The sequence below is a fragment of the Podarcis liolepis genome (assembly GCF_965112155.1).
Source record: "Podarcis liolepis genome assembly, chromosome: 6".
NCBI lineage: Eukaryota > Metazoa > Chordata > Lepidosauria > Squamata > Lacertidae > Podarcis > Podarcis liolepis.
This window is the reverse complement of record NC_139559.1, coordinates 55,058,542-55,078,675: the sequence shown is the minus strand read 5'-3', so window position 1 is coordinate 55,078,675 and position 20,134 is coordinate 55,058,542. Positions and strand designations below refer to the sequence as shown.

The following is a 20,134-nucleotide window of genomic DNA, read 5'->3' as shown; positions in this document are numbered from 1 at the left end:
CATTTTGGTTGGCATAATAAAAGCATTGCCCTAACATGTATTTTGGAATGTTACATTATGTTTTTAAAGAGCTTTTTTGACAGCTGTGTTATTTAATGGCTGAGATTTAATTACCTCAAACTGTCATTTATTCAAAGAAGGAGACATGAAACCCTTTTATTAAAAACAACATAGGGGACCCTAAAAGGTGAAAAACTTCATAGTTAAAAAGGTAAAAAAAAAAAGAAATTATAAGCTAAGAGGCTGATGTTGTTAGTAGGAAACTGTACGTATGAGTTTTGCTGAAAGACCATCTCAGGTTTCTCACTCTTCTGCCACTATGTGGTTATTTGATCCTGGTTTAAATGTATTTCCCCACCAAATCTTCTAAATGCTGCAAACCAAACAGAGCCTTGCTTATGACCCAAGTTACCTCCTCGCCTTTAGCTTACCTGTACTTCGGATGGTGTTGAATGGAATAGATCTAGTAATAATAACATAGTATGAAATTGGCATTGGCACTGAGAGAATATCAAAAGTAATCTTATTCCCTTATATTTGCTTGTGTTCTTTTGGGGTTCTTTTCTTTATCCTATCTTTATGATAAATGATTTTCATACAGCGTAATTTTTATGATAGGCATGAAAACTGAGAACCTCTGGGTTTATCAGTTTCAGAAACCAAAAGTATATCACATTTCATGAACAGAGTACATGCATTTTGGCTGTTTGTAGTTATGAATATAAATGAAACCACATTTTATCTACATCCCCTAATGGCAGAGTGGGAAATTATTGTTATGAGATGGAATCTACCTTCACACTTCAAGCATGGTTATCTGTTGCTGCAAAGCACCAAAGGATACCTGCGAACTCTCACCATATCAAGGTGTTAAGCCTCATCAAATGGACTGTTCTTTGGCCTCTTAGAATCCTGCTGGTATCCATTATAGCAGAAATAATTTCCATCTGGTTTTTCAGAGCACTGGAGAGCTTGTTAACATTGCCTGCTGATCATATGTCACCTCTCCTTTTCTTCCATTTTTAGCTGCGCTGAAGAGCCACAGTCTATATAGTTTCAGAAAGTTGAGTTTTATCAGCTGATTAGTTTTTGCACAACTTTGAGTACCTCACTTACAAACAGAACTCAAAGTGTTGCTGTACACACACACACACACACACACACACACACACACACACACACACAGCAACCACTGCCAATAGTGGATCATTTATTTACATAGTTACAGTTGTACACTTGAAAATGTAGTGAAAAAGGTAATAGGTCTTTTCCATTAGGGCTGAATGGAAACATCCAAACATATCAGCAATTGGATATCATGAAGATTTCAGAATAAAGTTTCCACTTGTTTGGTATCAGTGATGTTGAGATGCCCCAGTTCAAATATATAGAAATATTTTATTTGTGCATTTATTCATTTCTTGCAATTTATCATTGCTCATATCTGCTTCCTAAATACTTCATTTTTTTAAAAAACTCAGCATTGATACTTGGATGTTGGTCAATCTTTGTGTTGTCTAGAATTTTCAGGGTTTCTGTTATATTTCTGAATGCCTCAATCTTCGGCTTGGTTGCTTCTCTCTCTCTCTCTCTCTCTCTCTCTCTCTCTCTCTCTCTGTGTGTGTGTGTGTGTGTTAGTGTGTGTGTGTCTTTCACAAACACACACCACTCCCCTCTAAAGTGCCAGTGGTTCCTTGAAAAGCATTGTTCTATTCCTGATGCAAGATGGCCGGAGCTCTGCTATCACTATGGATATTGTGATAGAATACTAGTAGAGTTGTTCTTATCATGGAGGCATTATAAGATCTGGGGAGGGATTTGCATTTATCTTTACTGGATGTAGAATGAAGTATTTCTGTCAACTTAATTTCCACTGTAAATTTTAAAACTCTTCTTTGGAAGTAGGCTTGCCATCTACTTATGTGCTAATAACTTTTAATGCCCCAGACATGGCACAACATGAACAATATGGTCTATGTAAATACAGTGGTACCTCTGGTTACAGACACTTCAGGTTACAGACTCCGCTAATCCAGAAATAGTACCTCAGGTTAAGAACTTTGCTTCAGGATGAGAACAGAAATCGCACGGCGGCAGCGGGAGGCCCCATTAGCTAAAGTGGTACCTCAGGTTAAGAACAGCTTCAGGTTAAGAACGGACCTCCAGAACAAATTAAGTTCTTAACCCGAGGTACCACTGTATAGGGTTTGGTATTCTGCCATTCCTTATAGAGGGAATTGGGACTATCTTCAGCTTGATACTTTTGAGGAATCATAGACCTCCCTGTTTCCTCTTTCTTGTAATAAAAATCTTGTGCCAGCCATTCAGTTTCAAATTCATGGTTTTTCCTTTAGGCTTCCTCAATCGTTCTACAGTGGTCTTACATGATTATTCTCATAGATAAGACATCTTGTTGAAAGGTGATTATAATAACAATTACCCCTACTTTGACCACTAAAGCCTAATCTTCATCTTAATATAAAAAAGCTAAAAAGGACAAAAAAAAAATACCACAAACCGTTACAAAGTTCTGCTTGAGTTACTTTTCAATTACAGTGGGTGAAGCAGAACGAAATTGTTACAGCCACTTATTGATTGTGTTGCTATCCGTTAAGGTACAACAGAAGAAGTCCATCATATTGTGTAACAACTCAACTATTTAAAATAACAAAGACTTCCTTTTGTTTTACTTTCTTTTGCCTTTCTTTTGCCATTATCCTGACAAATAAATTTTGCTTCAGTGCCACAATCAAATTCAGGAATCATAATGAAGAAATTTTGTATTAGAGTTGACATTTCTTCTTCTTACTTAGCTGACAAAATCCTTCTGTGTTTGCATTCAATTTGAGCAGCTGAAGCAGAACAAAGGTAATGAAATATATTAATTACATTAATGATGTTTTAGTGAAACTGGCTGCCTCCTAAAGAGACTGCATATATGAACTATAAGTGCAGATCCTATCTGTAGGCAAGTGATTAAAAGCCACCATGTTGTAGTTATAATTATAGCTTCTTTTAATAGTTAAACTATGTCACTGGGATCCTTGAAGATTTGATAACAAAGAGCAAAATCTCAGCCCTTGAGCTGGGGAAATGTTCAACCTCTGTGAAACCTCAGATTTGCACTGAGTGAGATCTGAGCTATATAGAATTAAACATACTCTTTAACTTCCAGTTGCTTAGGACTCATTGCCTGCATTCTTCATTAGATCTCTTACTCATATGGGACACTATGGAAAAAAACAAAAACATTCATTGTGAACTGGGCTGTCCATGGATACAGTCCATTAAAGTCAGCAAATGTCATAGATATTGCTATCTAGCATGCTTAATCTTGAAGTGATGTGGGAGACACACACTAATTGAACATATCAACTGGTGTGCTTTCAAGCTGCTAGGTTGGCAGGGGACATATCAACAGTAGAGCTTTTCATCAGATTCACCCAAGGTCCAAGTTATATAGGGCATATTCAGACAGCATTAGACGAGACGGGTACACAGAGACATAGACTGCTGAAAGTCAGGTTTGATTGGCTCAGAGCAATCCATGGCTGTCAGGGGTGAGGGTGGAGGTGCATCTGTGAGAAAGAATAATCAGGCAAGATGGCGGAGGGGGTGGTGGTGAGACCTGCCAGACCAATGACTGTGTCTTCCCAGGAGAAACAAGGCGCAATCAATCCCATGGGATGCGGGTACTGGGATGCAAGTGGATTGCGGTGGCCAGCACCATGCAGGATTGGATCCTCCCACTTTTAAAGAGGAGGATTCAATATTTTGTTGTGCCAGTACACCGCAAGCTTTTAAAAACCCTATTTTAACTGTATGTTGAGTCTCCATCTGCAGATTATGTATATTTGCCAGGAAATGTATGAAAGAAGTCGATGAATTTATAATCTCCAGCATTTGAAATATTTATATACTGTCCTTCATCAGAAATTTATTCCAGGCTGGTTCACAATAATGCTGCAGTTGAAAATGCTCAAATATTGATTGGACTATGCACAAAAATCCCTATTTATGGTTTCTATTTTTTATACCCATTCTTCATGCCTTAATGTAAATGTGCACAATTGCTGGTGTTAGTGCATTTTTCTCAATTCAACTCACAAACACAGTAGGTTTGCACAGCTTGTGAAATCAATGACCAGCTGAATACACATAACCCCCCAAAAGTCTTAGGTATGAGCTTGTTTGACACATACAATGATATGTTCATTGGAAATGATTACTAAGTGCCCTGATTCCTAAAATATTTGGGTTCATATTCTGTTTTCACTTTTATGTCCACATATCTTATTTTTGAGTCATTTAAATAAGAGACATATTATGGAGCTCTGTCATTTAAGCAAAATTGCTATTCTGCCATCCATAAAATTGCTTGCATCTCATGGACACCTCTGACTTATTCCAATTGGTTATTACATATGTTTGCTTCTGTTTCAAAAAATATGAAAGTGGAAAAAATGCTTTAAAATTCAGGTCACAGAATCTGGCAGAGAAACACATTTTCAAAATGATGTTTTACTTAGTGGTCTTTCTCTGTCTCTCAATTATTGGCTGAGTAACAAAAAATACTTGACAATTCTTCACCAATCTCTGGGACAATTCAGATGCTTGAATTAGCCAGTAGGTTAAAAAAAGGGAGGGGGGATTAAGCATCAAGGCTTCTCTGTTAATCTAGCCATTTGAATATATTTTCATAGCAGCCAATGCCAGAGCTGCCAATATACAGAAATGGAACTAGGAAAAAAATTGACAGAACTCCAAAATCTAAAATTAAAGTTGCACAGTCTGATTTACATTTCAAATGCAAATAAAAAAGACCCAAGCAATTGAACACCTATTGCTCTTACTGTTATCAGTTTAAACAGAATAATTAACTATCTGATAAATGTTGCTAACTTGTGGAATTCAGTGTCAATATAAAACCGTATGTTTGGAAACAGTGGGTGATATCCCGCTAAACCATACTTACAGTAGACCCATTGAAAATAATTAACTTAAATTGGTCAAGTCTATTCATCTCAATGAATACTCTGAGTACAACTTAGTTGGATTTTTAGGCTGCAATCCTATGCAAGTTTGCCAGAGAGCACAGACCATTGAACATAATGGGACTTCTTCTGATTGAAACAAGCATAAGATTGCACTGTAACTCAGTAAAATCATATAATTTAAATCTCTAGAAACAAAGCTATCCAAACATTTCATGTTGGTGACACCCTTTATAGACATGCATCATTTCACAACACAGTAATTCAGTTTTATAAGCAACCTGGAGGTTAAACTAACCCCTTTCCAGCCCCGGGAAGAGTGCGGGGAGTGTTTGCATGACAAACCTACACACTGCACCCAACATACCGGTAATAACGTGACACACAGTTTAGAAAACTCTGCTCTGGTATGTAATCGCTAAGCATTTTTGCCGTCGCCTCATGGGACCAAAATCAGCTCCAGTTCTGCCTAATATAGGCCATAGTATATTTTATTTACTGTATTTACAAAATATGTTTATATACCATGATCTGACTCTGGTTTTTAGCTTGAAAGAAATGCGGACAGAGTTGAAAGATAAATAAATAGCTAGTCCAGCTTTTTCACTCTGCAATTATTAAACAGTATGTCTATGTCCTGTGTCCTTTATGATCCACCCTTATTTTCTCAACAGTTTACTGGCTCTTGACCAAAATGAATGGGAGCATATGTATCTGTACAGATTCTGTCTGTTAACATATATTTAGTTGTTGAGCCTTTGGCATTTAGTTGCATTCTTTCCCCCATTTGTAGTATCAAATTTCTCTAGGTAGCATGGTTACTATTGTACCCAAGGAAGTGCAGCTAGCAGTTGAGTTTATTTCAGAACACTTCCTTGCGTGTTCTTGAAAATAGGTCATTTTTCTCCAGTGGGAATTGCAGTAGGTTTCTCTAACACGGCAAACATTCAGCACATGGTCCACAGGCAGAAAGAAAGAGGTTTCTGCTAGCTTTTCCTCTGATTAAAATGTGTCCCAAGTTGGGGGTCAGCCAAGTTGCTAAACTTGTCGGAAGAGTATTTCTCAGATGAAACTACAGTTTTTAAAAAATCATAAACTATGATTATGATGGCCATGTCATAAAGACTTTGCCTACAACCAAGCAAGTAATTATTCAGAACTGTCTGTCACATTGAAGAGACCATAGATTGCTCCATTGCCTGGCTTTCTGAACAGATATTAGTTCTAAACCATTGAGTACTATCACAAATTAACCACTGTACCAGAAGGGCAAAGTTAAGAGATGTTGATCCCAATGGGAAAAGACTGACTAGTTTCTGTGTTGATGTGGAATGTTAGCCTCCCACATTTTAGCCAGAAAGCAGAGTGGGAATAACTTTCTACTTGAAAGTCAGAAAGGAATTTGAGTATGAACAGGAGAGTCTTGTATATTGATGTTATGCCTATTTCGATGATTTTTAGATATTTGCTGGGGGGGGGGGATGTGTGTCTTTTTGTGATTAAAACCCTGGGATATAGTGGAACAGTCAGATTTTGTCCAACCACCCCTAGGTTGCTGTCCACCAACCCACTTTCTCTCATTCAAATAAACTTCTAAGTTTGTCAATTATGCTGAGTTATTTCTAATATTTGGAAGAAATAGTCAAAAGGTTGGATCCAACCAAGTTCTACATGCAGTAGGCCCATTGAAATTAATGGACTTGAATATCTTAGGTCCATTAATTTCAGTGGGTCTACACCAAGTAGAACACAACCCAACGTGCACAATACTTAAATACAAAAGTATTACAAAAATGGAGAATGTGTAAGTCAGGGATAGCCAGCATGCTTCCCTCCAAAGGTTGTTGGACCCCAAATCCCAGCAGCCCCAGCCAGCATGGTCATGGAGCAGTTCTCAAACAATATCTGGAGGCACTACATTTACTACCTCTAGTGTAAGTCATTAACAGAGACTTTGATACCACTCACATTCTCTTTTGTACTGTTTATTTCCTTCCTAGTCCCCCCTGCCTATTTTTGTATGCATAGCAGTCTTCCCCAACCACAAGGGATGGGGGTGGTAAAACTTGAATTCATGCTAATTTTTAAAGATCAGATTTGAAATTCAGAATACGAAGTCATATAACAGTTAGTTCCACCCATTTTAAAAGAACATTTGGTTCATTAAGGAAAATCTTTGGGTACCATTTACTTGTCCTAATTTTGTTTACATTGAATAGGATTTTGTTTGTTTATTGTTGATAGCAATTGTAGAGCTTTAATCTTCCAAGCTGATGTTCCTGTACCTCTTATTTCATATGGGGTGTTGAGATATAGTAGTTTTCATTAAAATAAAATTGTTGACAGACGTTGCCTGTAATTTAAGTTAGGAAGGGTATGTAGGCTTTTTGTACAGCCTAAATAAACTTTATTTTGTATCTGTACTCTAAAATATGAAATGACAGGTAACACATGGTCTGTAAATTATAGGACACAATGGTGCAAGGACATATGGTGATAAAATTGAAGCAATTTCAAAGTACAGCCATATCAACCATTTCCCAATTCACCCTTGTAATCACAAGCATGTTGCTTGCTTTGGAATGGCATCCTTAGTTATATTGCTTTCACATGCTTCATGTGGTCTCTGTTAAAAATCTGTCTATGCGGGAGACTCACTATATTAATTTGCTTTGTTTTAAATCTTTATTTTTATTTCATGTCTTGTCTCTAGAGAGAGATTATTCTGTGCCTTGATCCTCCAGCGATTTAAATATGTGTAATGCAGGGCATGTACTACCATCCTTAGGAAGCTTAAACCACATTTATTACTCTTCCCTTCATAACAGTAATGTCAAATGCAAAGTTCTGTAGCATGCCTGTGGGTATTCTAGGTGCTGTGACACTTCCCTTGAATTTTGCTTAGATCCTAATGAAGTCTTTTCAAGTTTTTCTCCTATGTGTGTTCTAATTATTGGATGTTTCATAAGGGATCAAAAAACTTGCACAGAAAGATCATTTGTTGCAAAGTAGCTTTGTGTGTGTGTGGGGGGGTGTATTTTCACTTCTTTGGGAGATTTAATTTAATCAGGATAAAGGCACTCGCGTCTTCTAGCTATCCAGAGACCCTAAAGTTTCAGCTATTCATGGTAAATTCAGATGAGCTGCCATTAATCCCTGTTGTTATTTCCTATCAGAAACATATATTTCCACTCACTTTTTTTATACTGCAAGAACATCATTCAGTTGTCTCCTATTTTTTCTGCCATTTGACCTCTGTCTACTTTCCCAGTCATTAAGTCTTATTCACAGTTAGAGAGAAGAGAGAGGTGATTCTTAAACACCTCTCTCTTCTCTCTAATTGTTAATCATGATAACAAGTTAGGTGTATAGGTACAAAAGATACTGTATTTTATGTTATTCCAATAGGATGGTTTCGTCAAAGAATCAGATGAACAGCTCAAATAGCTGTACCAATAATTTATATTGTTCATGCTGTTAACTCTAGGATAGTGTCAGAGTATCCTTGATCCATATATCTTAATTTGCATAATATAAAGACTGATTCTTCTGAGAGTATTTTCACAACAGAAGGTCACCTGGAAATATATAAAAGCTTCACAACCTGGTTCTTTTACAACGCTCTGTGCAACTTTCACAGCCTTGAAGGATTGATGAACAGAACTCGAAATATATTAAAATTAAAATTCCACCAAGGTATTCTACCTAATTATATATGAAGTATCACCTTGATTGATTGATTGACAAGTGGTAAATGAGCACAGAAGAAAGCCCAGAGACATTTCCCCCTGGAAAACATAATGTGAACTAATATATCAGCTGGTGGCATTAGTTTTACTAGTTTTTTTCCTGGTCATTTCATTTGCTTCTGCCAGAATTCTGGGATCTTTATAGTACAGACTGTTCAGTTTATTTTCATCATAGTTCTTTCAAAGTCTTTTGAATGATCAAAAGAAATAAGGAAGGTCAAACTGCATTAAGTCACAACTATGAAAGGGAAAAGATAGGATGTGAAGCTAGGAAAACTTCATCACCTAATCCTGTGAATTAAGGTGTTTGGGTTCCAGTGTACCAGTAAAGGCGGTTGTTACCAATGGCACTGCTGTACAAGGTTACATCCATAACTTTTGCAAATTGAAGCTGAGATTTAGGATGGGACAAGGGACATTTAGCACAAGGATGGTCCAGCAGCACCAGGTAATGCTAGAAAGAGACAACAGCAGGTACAACATCTAAAATAAGAAAGGAGAGAGATAGAGCACAGTAGTTGAAACCTGAAAGGGGAGGAAAGGTAGAGCAGGGAATGTATGCTGCAGAACGTATGCTCATGTGTGGGTATGTGTGTGCATATACTGTGGCAGAACATTTGTCCATCTAGCTCTGTATTATCTACATAGGTAAACTGATGTAATACAACTCCCATCAGCCTCAGGTAGCATAGCCCAGTAGTCAGGGCTGCCAGATGTTGTATTCCAACCTATATGGAGGATACCCAGTTGCCTACTCCTGGTCTACACTGACTGGCAACAGCTTTTCAAGGTTCCACAGTTTTTCCTGACCCCAGCTGGAGATACCAGAGATTGAACATGCAATCTCTTGCATATGAAACATGCACACTATAACTGAGCTCTGTCCACAGCCGACACCACTTAGTTGCACTCAGTACAATTGTGAAATGCCATTATTTATTATGATTTTCACTGCACAATTTTACTAAAAAGTAGAGGTAAACTACCCTGCTTTAGGCAGCAAAACGCGTTGCATTGGCCCAAGTGCAATACTGTGGAAGGAATTAGACAACTGAATTGTACAGTGCCTGGCCCTAAAATAGGATGTCAGTATATCCAATAGATCTTTGGCACCTGTTATTTAGAGGAGTAGATGCATTCTAGAGTACAACTAAGATTTACTGCCATGCCAATTTGCAAAGCCTGGAATCTGCAGTTCAGAATGATCTGGTTAGCTGGTGTCGCTAAAGGTTCAACATTCTATCCTAATTAGGTTAGAAATAGGATGTCTGCATCAAACCTTACTCCTACACATGCTTATTAAGATTCTATTCACACACCTACAGAGATGATTCCATAATTTGCTATAGCAAAAATTTACACAGCCCTTCTGCTTTCTGGAGTGACAGTGGTGTGTCTGTGACTGAGCTTTTGCTGGCCAACTTAATCTGCCTGGTTGCAGTTTAAAGTTATATTTTTCCTTTGTTTTTTCCTTTAGTAGACCTGATAAAGTACTGTTCTGCCTCCTCTTACAGCTAAACTACATGTGTCACCAGTGCATCACTGAAAGTACTAGGAATCTTTAAAAACAAACAAAAAACCTATCCACCAATCCACAAGAAGCTGACACAAAAACTCTGTACAAACACTATGCAAAAGAATGAAAAATCATTACCCCCCTTCTTTCTCCCACCTCTTTCTCCCCACTTCTCCCTCCCCCCAACCTCATAATACATATGATAGCAGTGTCTCACACCTAATGTAACTGACCTGTAGAAAGGACTCTATGAACTGAAAACAGAGACGTTTGTATGTTCCCTTTCATTCTCTTCATTCTTCTGGCAACTGTCTCCTTATTAAGACAACCACACTGTGCACTTTTTCATTTCCCCTTTTTGTTATCAATTTGTAACTCCTTGAATTATCTTCTTACCGATGTTTGTTCTGCCACTTCTTTATTTATGCTCACATAACTTATTTTTCCCCTCAGGCTTTCTCTGACTTATTTGCTCTTTTGTTACTGTGCTTTGTAACTTCCTGCCCCTCCCATTACCCACTGAAAGACAAACCTAGATGGGAGTTAAGCCTGTTACACTGTCCGTAGCTACCAGCGCAGTCCTTTAGAATCATGTCTGCTCCTATTTGCATTGTTTCATTCTGGACTCAGTTTCTTGGTCAAGCTTATGCATGGTAGGCTGTTGAAAGACTAAGGCAGAATTATTATTTCAGTGTATTATCTGCCCTTCACTGTAAGGTCCCATGACAGATTACAACAATTTAAAACAGAATATATCAACACAACAGATTGTGGTTTGGAGTCATGGTCTCACCAGCAAGATAGGGGAGCTATCCAGCTGAGAATGAAGGCAAGTGCCAGATCTTAGTACAAGACATGACTGCTGAAACACAGCAGTGGTGTTGTCCATAAGACAGCTATAACAAGGAGCTGAGTTGTACACAGAATCATAGAGTTGGAAGGGAGCCTGAGGATCATCAAGGCAGGAATATGCAGTTTCCCATATGGGGATCAAACCTGCAACCTTGGCATTATCAGCACCATGCCCTAACCAACTGAGCTACTCATGTATTGCACCAGCCAGGCGGAAACCGAGGGCTCTTTTGCAGATTTTGTGGAGCCACATTTTCTGCATCAGTGTAAACTATGCTCTGGAAGCACTTAACTCTCTAGGAACTAAGTTTGAAAAGGGGAAACTTTTTGCTGCAAAGTAAGCACCCCCAACTTGTAACTGGTTCTTTCTGGGTTCACAGCTTCCTTTGCCTTTGGTGTGTGGGACACCCTCTGAAAAAAGTAAGTCCCAAGTTATGGCAATTATGTACCTGAGTCCATGTTTTTGACCAAGTCCAACGGCAGGCCATTCTTCATAAGGGCTGACCTGGAGACCTGGCTAGTAAAATCACATTGCTCCTGGTACCAGCACATAACCCAGTCTGGGCTGGTGGGGCTCCCCGTCCTTTTCTAAGGTTTGTCCTATATGACTCAGGCTCTAGGAGCTGTCACATCCTGAAAGGAACTTTTATTTATAGAGAGAAGTGATCAGTCCTTAAACAGTTGCATCAACTCACTCATAACAGATAGTAATTAGCATGAGTCTTATACGTGATACTATGGTTTCCATGAGTTTGTTGGGATGATGCACAGTGTGTTTCATGTTAAGATTGTATAATACATTTCTTACATTATGTAAGATTTTATGTATTGAAGTACACTGCCCTGAAATTGTCAGATGAAGAGTAGCTTAGAAATAAAATGACATTAAGAATAAAAGTTTAGATGAGAGAAAGTAGAAATTAGAAAATGCAAACCATCAATAAATACTTCACACATCAGAATATTCCAAGGTTTAAATAAGTCATCAGCAAACAACTAAGAACCAACGTGTACATTTATATTGAATTTAAATACTCAGCCTCTCTTCACACTTCAGCTGTTACAGTGAAAAAGGTAATACACTATCTCCTTTCTCAAAATCATGAAGTTGGCAAGGATGCCTTTCACAAAGTCAACATGTCTGCAACATTGCCTTCCTCCCCTGCCCTCCTCATTGACTCTTATTTTCTCGCCAGTTTGGACAAAGCTGTAGCTGAAGACTGTATGTGCTTCAAAATATCTGAGTGCTGTGTTTTGCATACAACATTATAAAGGAATGGTTATACCAAGAGTCTGTGTAGAGGCATCAGAATTTGATTATATGTAGAATGTAATCTCAGTACTGCACTATCCTCACAGAACAGTGTATTGCAAGAATATTCCAATTGATATTCTGAGTGGTGTATTTCTCTTCAATCATCCTCCTGAATACTATTCCAACCAGGAGATGATCAGAATACTGAACTGAATCAAAATGTATACATTAAATTGCTTATTCAAATGTCTGGCTTTGATGTTTGTAGAGAATTTAAATAGCGGGCAGCATATTCTGAGTTTTGTTTGATGAGTAAGAGATGCTACTAACAGCAGAGATTATAAACGCACATAACATGCTGCAAATGTGGAAAAATGCAGATTTTTGCTATTAGTTTTCACAGCTGCATTTGCATAATATCACTCTAAAGGCTGCATGCCATCCCATGTAGGAGCCATCATAAAACATATTAATGTTAGCATCACTTTTTAAAGATATCTTTAAAAATTCTGTTTTGGGTTTGTAAAAAAAATAAATGCCACAGTTATTAAAAACTTGCAGAGGTCCCCCCTTCTTTTAGAAACCAATAAAGGCACACAATAATGTTCAATTTTTGAAAAGGCGATGCTGGGTCTGTATAAATCACACCCTTCTACCTATAAATTATTTTCTCAATCCTAGTGATGATGTGGCTATTTGCAATTCAGTACTGAACAAAAGGCTCCCCTTTCTTTATTGTTACTGCACATTTCCCAGAGTTGAGCTCTATAACTGAAAACAGGCTTTAATAGAAATTGGTCCTGGTGATCTCTGACTCATGTTAAGATTTTTCATGGACCTAATTTTAGTGTCACTTCAGGAATTGCTGGTAGCCCCTCAGAGTGGTGATCCTAAAAGCACCTTGCACTTGTCTTGTCTTGTTCTGCCCGTCCAAGCACCTACCCAGCTTCTGAGCTCTGACTATCATAAGAGTGACTGGCTAATCAATGTAAACATCTGCAAAGGCCTGCCAGCATAAAAATGTCAAGAGACACCTGGAAGTCAAGAGTGAGGATGCCTGCCAAATCCCTGCTGGCAGAGTGTTCCATGGCATGGGACTGGCGAGAGTAAATGCTCAACTTCTCCTGAAGGCTCTGTAACACGGAGGACAACTCCAGAGAGAATGAATGCCAACAATAAATTCTCTGTAGGGATGAGCAGTTTTGCTCTGTCCTGTTCTGTGTTTTGTTGTTGTTTAGTCGTTTAGTCATGTCTGACTCTTTGTGACCCAATGGACCAGAGCACGCCAGGCACTCCTGTCTTCCACTGCCTCATGTTCATAGCTTCAAGAACACTGTCCAACCATCTCGTCCTCTGTCGTCCCCTTCTCCTTGTGCCCTCAATCTTTCCCAGCACCAGGGTCTTTTCCAGGGAGTCTTCTCTTCTCATGAGGTGGCCAAAGTATTGGAGCCTCAGCTTCAGGATCTGTCCTTCCAGTGAGCACTCAGGGCTGATTTCCTTCAGAATGGAGAGGTTTGATCTTCTTGCAGTCCATGGGACTCTCAAGAGTCTCCTTCAGCACCATAATTCAAAAGCACCAATTCTTTGGCGATCAGCCTTCTTTATGGTCCAGCTCTCACTGTTTTACATCTCCCTGCTTTAATTAGCTGTGGCTTTCAACTACCTACTGGGGTAAGTTCAAAGTGCTGGTTTTAATGTATAAAAGCCCTATTCAGCTTGGGACTAGAATACCTGAAAGATTGTTATATGGATCACTCTGCTTTGCAGCCTAGAGCCCCCTGCAGATACCATCTTATCAGTACATTCATACTACACAATACAGGAACCAAACCTTAGTGTTGTGGCACCTACCCTTTGGAAGTTCCTCTCCTTAAATATTAGACAACTGTCTTTTCTGTCATCCTTTCAACCTACCTCTTTCAACAAGCCAGGGCTTGCCTGCCCATGAGGCAGGCTGCCGCTGCTGCCTCAAGTGGTGGAACCCCAAGAGGCAGTGCACCCGCAAGCACCCTGCCCACCCTGCCACCGCTGGTGGGGAAGCAGCAGCAACTTCCAGTGAGAACCTGTGCACTCCATAACATCTCACAATACCTCAAGGCTTTTTTCCCCAGCTAGAACTCACTGAAACTCAGTTCTGACACCTCTCAGGCGAGTGGCATTGCCATTCTAAGAAAACAAGAAAAATAGCACTGCCAGAACCCACCACTGGCATTACTGCTTTGTGGGTGCTCCCACATTTCCCAGGTAAGGGAGGCTTCAGGGGTAGGGGAGCTTTGGCAGAAATGGGACCTTGCCGTTTCACCTTAGGCACTGAAATGGTATAGGTTGCCACTGCAACAAGACTTTTGAGATCTTTCCCAGTGTGCATCTGTACCTGAATTTTTATTTTATCTTCATAGAATCATAGAACTGTAGTTGGGATGGACACTGGGGGTCCTCTAGTCCAATCTCCTGCAATGCAGGAATCTCAATACATGCCCCCCCCATCTAATTTGAAACCATACACAACCCTTAGCTTTGCATTGTGCTAGCAGTTTTATTGCTGCACCACTAGGAGGACTCTTTTAATTTCTTGTTGTTTGCCATCCTGGGCTCCTGTGTGAGGAAGTGCAGGATATACATTTAATAAACAAGAATATTCTCCCCTTCCTTTTTTTAAATTTTTTAATGAGATTGCTGCCGCTGGGTGACTGTGGAAAAATAAGAGGCCTGATGGAGCTGGTCTTTCAGCACTGTTGTGTTGGTTAGTGTGTAAGGTGATTTGCAAGAAAAGTAGGAAACATTTTTCTAAATAAATCTTTATTGCTCCGTGTCCCCTCTCAATGGTATGAATTGAATTTCAACATGGAGTGCTTGTTCAGTCAGATTGCATTTGATAGCTCTTTGAATCATGTACAAGGGACCACTCTCTCTCTGCTTGCTGTGTATCCTGAAACAGGCTGCCTGAAGCAGTTTCCCAATGCAGGTGTGTGAAGTAGCTGCCACTGGATGGGATTTGGGGTGGGTGGGTCAGATCTTAGTGGCGAACAAAGGGATGTGATGTGCCCTTGCACCAGCTCAGAGCAGTAAATGTGTTAGTGTTTGCTTCCTTTGTTCCTTACACCTTCCCTGACCTGCAAAGGTTTTTTGACTTCACATTCACCATCGCAGTAAATCCATGCAATGTTTGGATGGGTGGTATTTGTTGGTATTTACCGTACGTTTATCCGACTGAACTTGCTTATTAGTAGACATGTATAAGATTGCACTGTAAAGCAGCCAGAGCAGGTACAATGCTTTTATTAAAATTAATAAGAAAACTCTCATTTACTTTAAGATGGTAGCATCTTGCAACCCTTAATCTTGCAGCTGAGCATCTACCATTTCAGATTTTACTATGTTACCTATTGCCACACAAACCCAGATGTCCCAATCTGCTTTTCCATTTGCTGTATATGTGTATTGTCTTCCTTAGACCTGTAAAGTATGTTTGCTTAAATTATGTGGTGCAAGTCTACTATGAAACATTACATATGGCTGCAATAATGCTTTAGGATGGGTATGATTCTGCACAATGTCTTGCATTATAGTTTTTTGCTATATTCATGTTGAATAATTCTGAGGCACACTAGTATAGCCTCCCCCAACCCCTACAGCCATAGGAATGTGCATTGTTATCATTTCTTGTTCTGAATGGCCATGATGATCTTGCCTATGTTTATAAATTGTATTCCTTCTATATTGTATCCATTTTGCAGATCCACAGAGTATCACAAAGCTTTGTTTGCAGAGCTGATACTGGATGGTTACAATGCATATCCACCCAGGCGTTCTTATGGGCAAAGATGATAGATCCAAGTGTATTCCTATGACCTTGAAGCCCACTATCATTATACAGTACTAGAGAATAAATCCTATTGAACTCATAGGGAGTTACATCCAAGTAAAAGTTCTTCTGCACTTCTACAGCAGAAATGTATTACTTATTTCATAGAATCTCATCCCTTCCCCAAGGAACCCAGAGCAAGATCCCTGGGGTGTGTGATAGGTTAGGCTGAGAAAATGTGACTGGCCAAAGGTCGCACAGTGAGCAGTGATTTGAATCCAGATCTCCAAAGTCTGAGACCAAGACTGTTAAATACTTTACCACACTAGTTATAGCCAAGCCATGGCTTCTGATGAAGCTTAAAGAATGTGCAGGGATATATATCCCCTGCACATTCTTCAAGCTTCATCAGAAGCCATGGCTTGGCTATAACTAGTGTGGTGTTTTTATCTATCTATCTATCTATCTATCTATCTATCTATCTATCTATCTCATGCACCCACTAGCATATTCTATATAATACAGAGAAATGAGGTTTTAAAATGGTTGGTGCATTCATAACACAAAAAGGTGCCAGGAAATTGCAAGAGCAAAAGGCCCTTCTCTATCAAATACCCGCAGAGAAAATTGTGCTCAAGGGTCTGTGTGGCAGCTCAAGGTGCTGGCATGTTGTGAAGACTTCATAGCAGAATTCCCAAAGGGTTCATATCATCACTGTGTAATAATACATACCTACGACCATTTGGAAGATACACTATTTTCCAAAGGCAATTCTGAATGAATTTGTACATATCTGTGATCACTCAAGAGTTGCTTTCTAGGTGCTGTCTTCTCTGTGTAAGTGGGAGGGGTGTTGAGGGAACTTCAAGATTCCCATGCCTTTAAGAGTTGCCTCAGGGAGGAGTGAAGAATGCTGAAGTGCCTGGAGGGCCCACAGGAGTGTGTCACTTGTGAGGGCAGCATTGGTACTTCCTCCTCTCTCCTCTTCCCACTCAGGGGGCGCCACATAGCTGCTGCCTGCTCTTCCACCAAGATGGGCAAGTGAAAGGAGTAGCTATTGCTGCCTCCATGCCACTCACTCATCTCTAGCTGGTGGAATAAGGCGGCCGGGGACCCAGAGAGCACTGACTCCCTCTCTGAACTCCAAAGTCCACAGCCGGGCAATACAGTACCTTGCGGCCAACTGAAGCCTGCATGTGTCATGACATTTGACTGGGACAAGCAAGACTACTAAGAGAGCAAGATCGAACAAGAGGAGAAAAGTGTTTGATCCCTACAGGAGCAGCTGCTCCATACTTGTGTTCTGAACCGGATAGAGCACAATCGGGATCCCCCGGGCCCCTGCACGAGCTGCCTGGGTCACTCTCCTTTTCCAAGTATCTCTGCTGGGCCCAATCCTCCATGCTACGTCTCTGAGACGAAGCGTGGGAGGCAGCTCTTTCCGGGAAGCGTCCCTGCCCGCCCGCCGCCTTTCTGCCCGCCCGCCGCGCGACAGGAAGGATCCGCCTGGCCGGCCGGTGGGGCCCTGCAAGAGGAAGCGGCTGCTGTTACTTGTGCGGGGACCGGCCGCCGTTGCACCCTCTTCTGTAGCCCTCTGGGAGCTGGAGGGCGTGCAAGGCGCAGCTCGCTTCCCCTCGCTTCGGCGGGTGGGAGAGAGAGAGAGAGAGAGGCCAAGCTAGCAAGAGGCACTGGCTCGCTCGCCTATGCCCACAACCTTCCCACCGGGAGAGGAAGCAGCCGCCGCCGAGGGGGCATCCAGCGGGCCGCCGGGGGAGACGTTTAAACTGTGGCTGAACTTCGCCAAGGGCAACCCAAAGCTTGCTCGCCTCCTTATGGGGATCGGCGATGGGGAGCCTGCGGGAAAGGCGCTTCCTCCGCAGCAAACGTGCGATCTCGTTGGGCAGCCCCGCCCGCGAGCCCCCAGCTTCCCCCGCCGCGCGTGGCACGGAGGATCGGGGCCGCCGCGCCCCAGTCCCCGCAGAGAGCGCGGACCCGCAGCTGGCATCTCACACTCTCTCTCTCTGATGGGAGGCATGCTCCCGAAAGTCGCCCATCACTTGGGAATTCCCTCTTCCCCCTCCTGCCCTCCGCCATCCCCTGGCAGGGAGCGAGCGGCACTTTCCCCCGCCGCACGCGCCGGGCCGATTCTCTCTGAGACGCGCGCCAGGCTGAGGTTCGCTCCGCTCGGCGCTCGACTCGTGCTGCTTGCTCGCAGCCCGAGCCCGAGGCTGCCTTGGCAAAGAGAAGCCTGTGCAGCCTAGACCGGCTCAGCCGAGCGCCGAGCCGGATTTTCAGGAACAATAACAGAAAGCGCTGGGGCTGAGGGAGCCGAGCCGCGCGGCCCCCTCCCTCCCTCGCTCGCCCGCCCGCCCCGCCAGCTCGTCGCCGGGCCGCCTCCCCCCCAACTCGCCCCCCGCTCGCGCCACAATAATGTACGCCTTCGTGCGGTTCCTGGAGGACAACGTGTGCTATGCGCTGCCCGTGTCGTGCGTGCAGGGCTTCAGCCCCAAATCCCGGCTCGACTTCGACAACCAGAAGGTCTACACCGTCTACCGCAGCCCTGCCCACGACCCCGAGGACGGCGACGAGAGCCCCCGCGAGCTGGGCGAGCGGCCGCTGCTGCACAAGGCCCAGATCCTGGCGCTGGCAGGTGAGGCAACCGGGGGGCGCGCGGGGACGGCGGGAGGAGGGGGGTGCAATCCGGAGGCCAGACCAGTTAAAAAACCTCCCTGCTCCTGGAAGGAAAGGGTCGGGGAGAAGCTGCTGCTCCTGCTGCTGCTCCTGCTCCCCCACCCGGGGAAATGGGTGGGAGGGAAGAGGCCCGACTGCAGCCCCGCTATTTGTAGGGCCTGCCCGTCTCCGTGTGTGTGTGTGTTGCTGAGGGAGGGGTTTCATGCGTCTCCAGGGGTCTCTGCTGCAGAGGCCTAGGATGGGGCTTCTCATAGGCACAGGGATGCTCATTCGTATGAGAATAGCAGCAGTAATAATGGGGTGTGTGTTTATTTTTAAGAGAGTATTTTCCCAAGGTGCTCAAGAGTGCTTGAATGAATGTTTTTGGCTGAAGAAGGAATGGCTACAGGAAAGAATGGGGGCGTTTGGGTCAGGGGTAACATGCCGAAATGGGCATAATGGCAAGGACTGGGAAGTTTGTGAGAGCCTAGAAAACGAGGGTCCAGAAGGAACTGTTGCAGCAATTCTGTGCATGGAAGGAGGAGGCCTTTGGTTATTTGGCCACGTGTGATAGGCATGGAAACCAAAGGATGAACATGGGCAGATTGGTCATGAGGAAGTTGAGGATGTAGTTACCACAGAAAAAGTCATAAAAAGAGCCCTGCTGAATAAAACAGAAGCATCACCCTGCTTTCAAAAGTAGTGTGCCAGATGATTCCAGGAATTCCACAAGCAAAGTATGAATGCAACAGTCCTCTGTTGTTTGCAGCCAAACAGCTGCTATTCAAAGGAATGCTGCTCTTGAATGTGGATGATCTAGTGAACTACCATGGCTAAAGTCATTGATCAATCGTTTTTTCTTTACATCATCATAACTTCTTGGAGCAGTGAGTTCCATAAGTTAGCTATATTACATGGTGGGATATTTTTTCCTGTATCTGTTCTCATTCAATTCCATTGAGCAAATGTAATAGCATTTTGTGAGAATTAGTTCTAGTATTAAGTGTGCTTGTATGGACATTCTTCAAAATGTGTGTCATCTTAAAAACCTCCATGAGGAGTATCATATAGAGGCCATATTATTACAAGAATTGCTCCTTCCTGTGATCCATTTGCAAAGGTGACCTACATGCATAATAGCACAGCTTACCAAAATATCAGAGGCTGAAGAAGATAGATGGTAGCAAATACATTTTCTTGGTAGTATATACCAGGCTAGAAATACAGTGAGTCCCAGCCCCCAGATTGCAGACAAATGAACTGTCATTAGCCATGAGTGCTAAATGGAACTTT

General features: G+C 41.9%; 1 protein-coding gene across 4 annotated transcripts in view; it reads left to right on the top strand.

Annotated features, from left to right (window-relative positions):
* Positions 1 to 20,134, top strand: part of LOC310709664 (BEN domain-containing protein 5-like) — a 706,149-nt gene that overhangs the window by 369,239 nt on the left and 316,776 nt on the right. The window contains exon 1 of one of the 4 annotated variants that reach the window (XM_083509646.1): positions 17,688 to 18,821. The exons of 2 other annotated variants lie outside the window; for them this stretch is intronic. In XM_083509646.1, coding sequence (XP_083365772.1) covers positions 18,602 to 18,821 — 220 coding nt within the window. In that variant the 5' untranslated portion in view covers positions 17,688 to 18,601. Of the gene's footprint in view, positions 1 to 17,687; positions 18,822 to 20,134 lie in introns of those variants that run through there. One more of the 4 variants, XM_083509647.1, reaches the window with a different exon arrangement.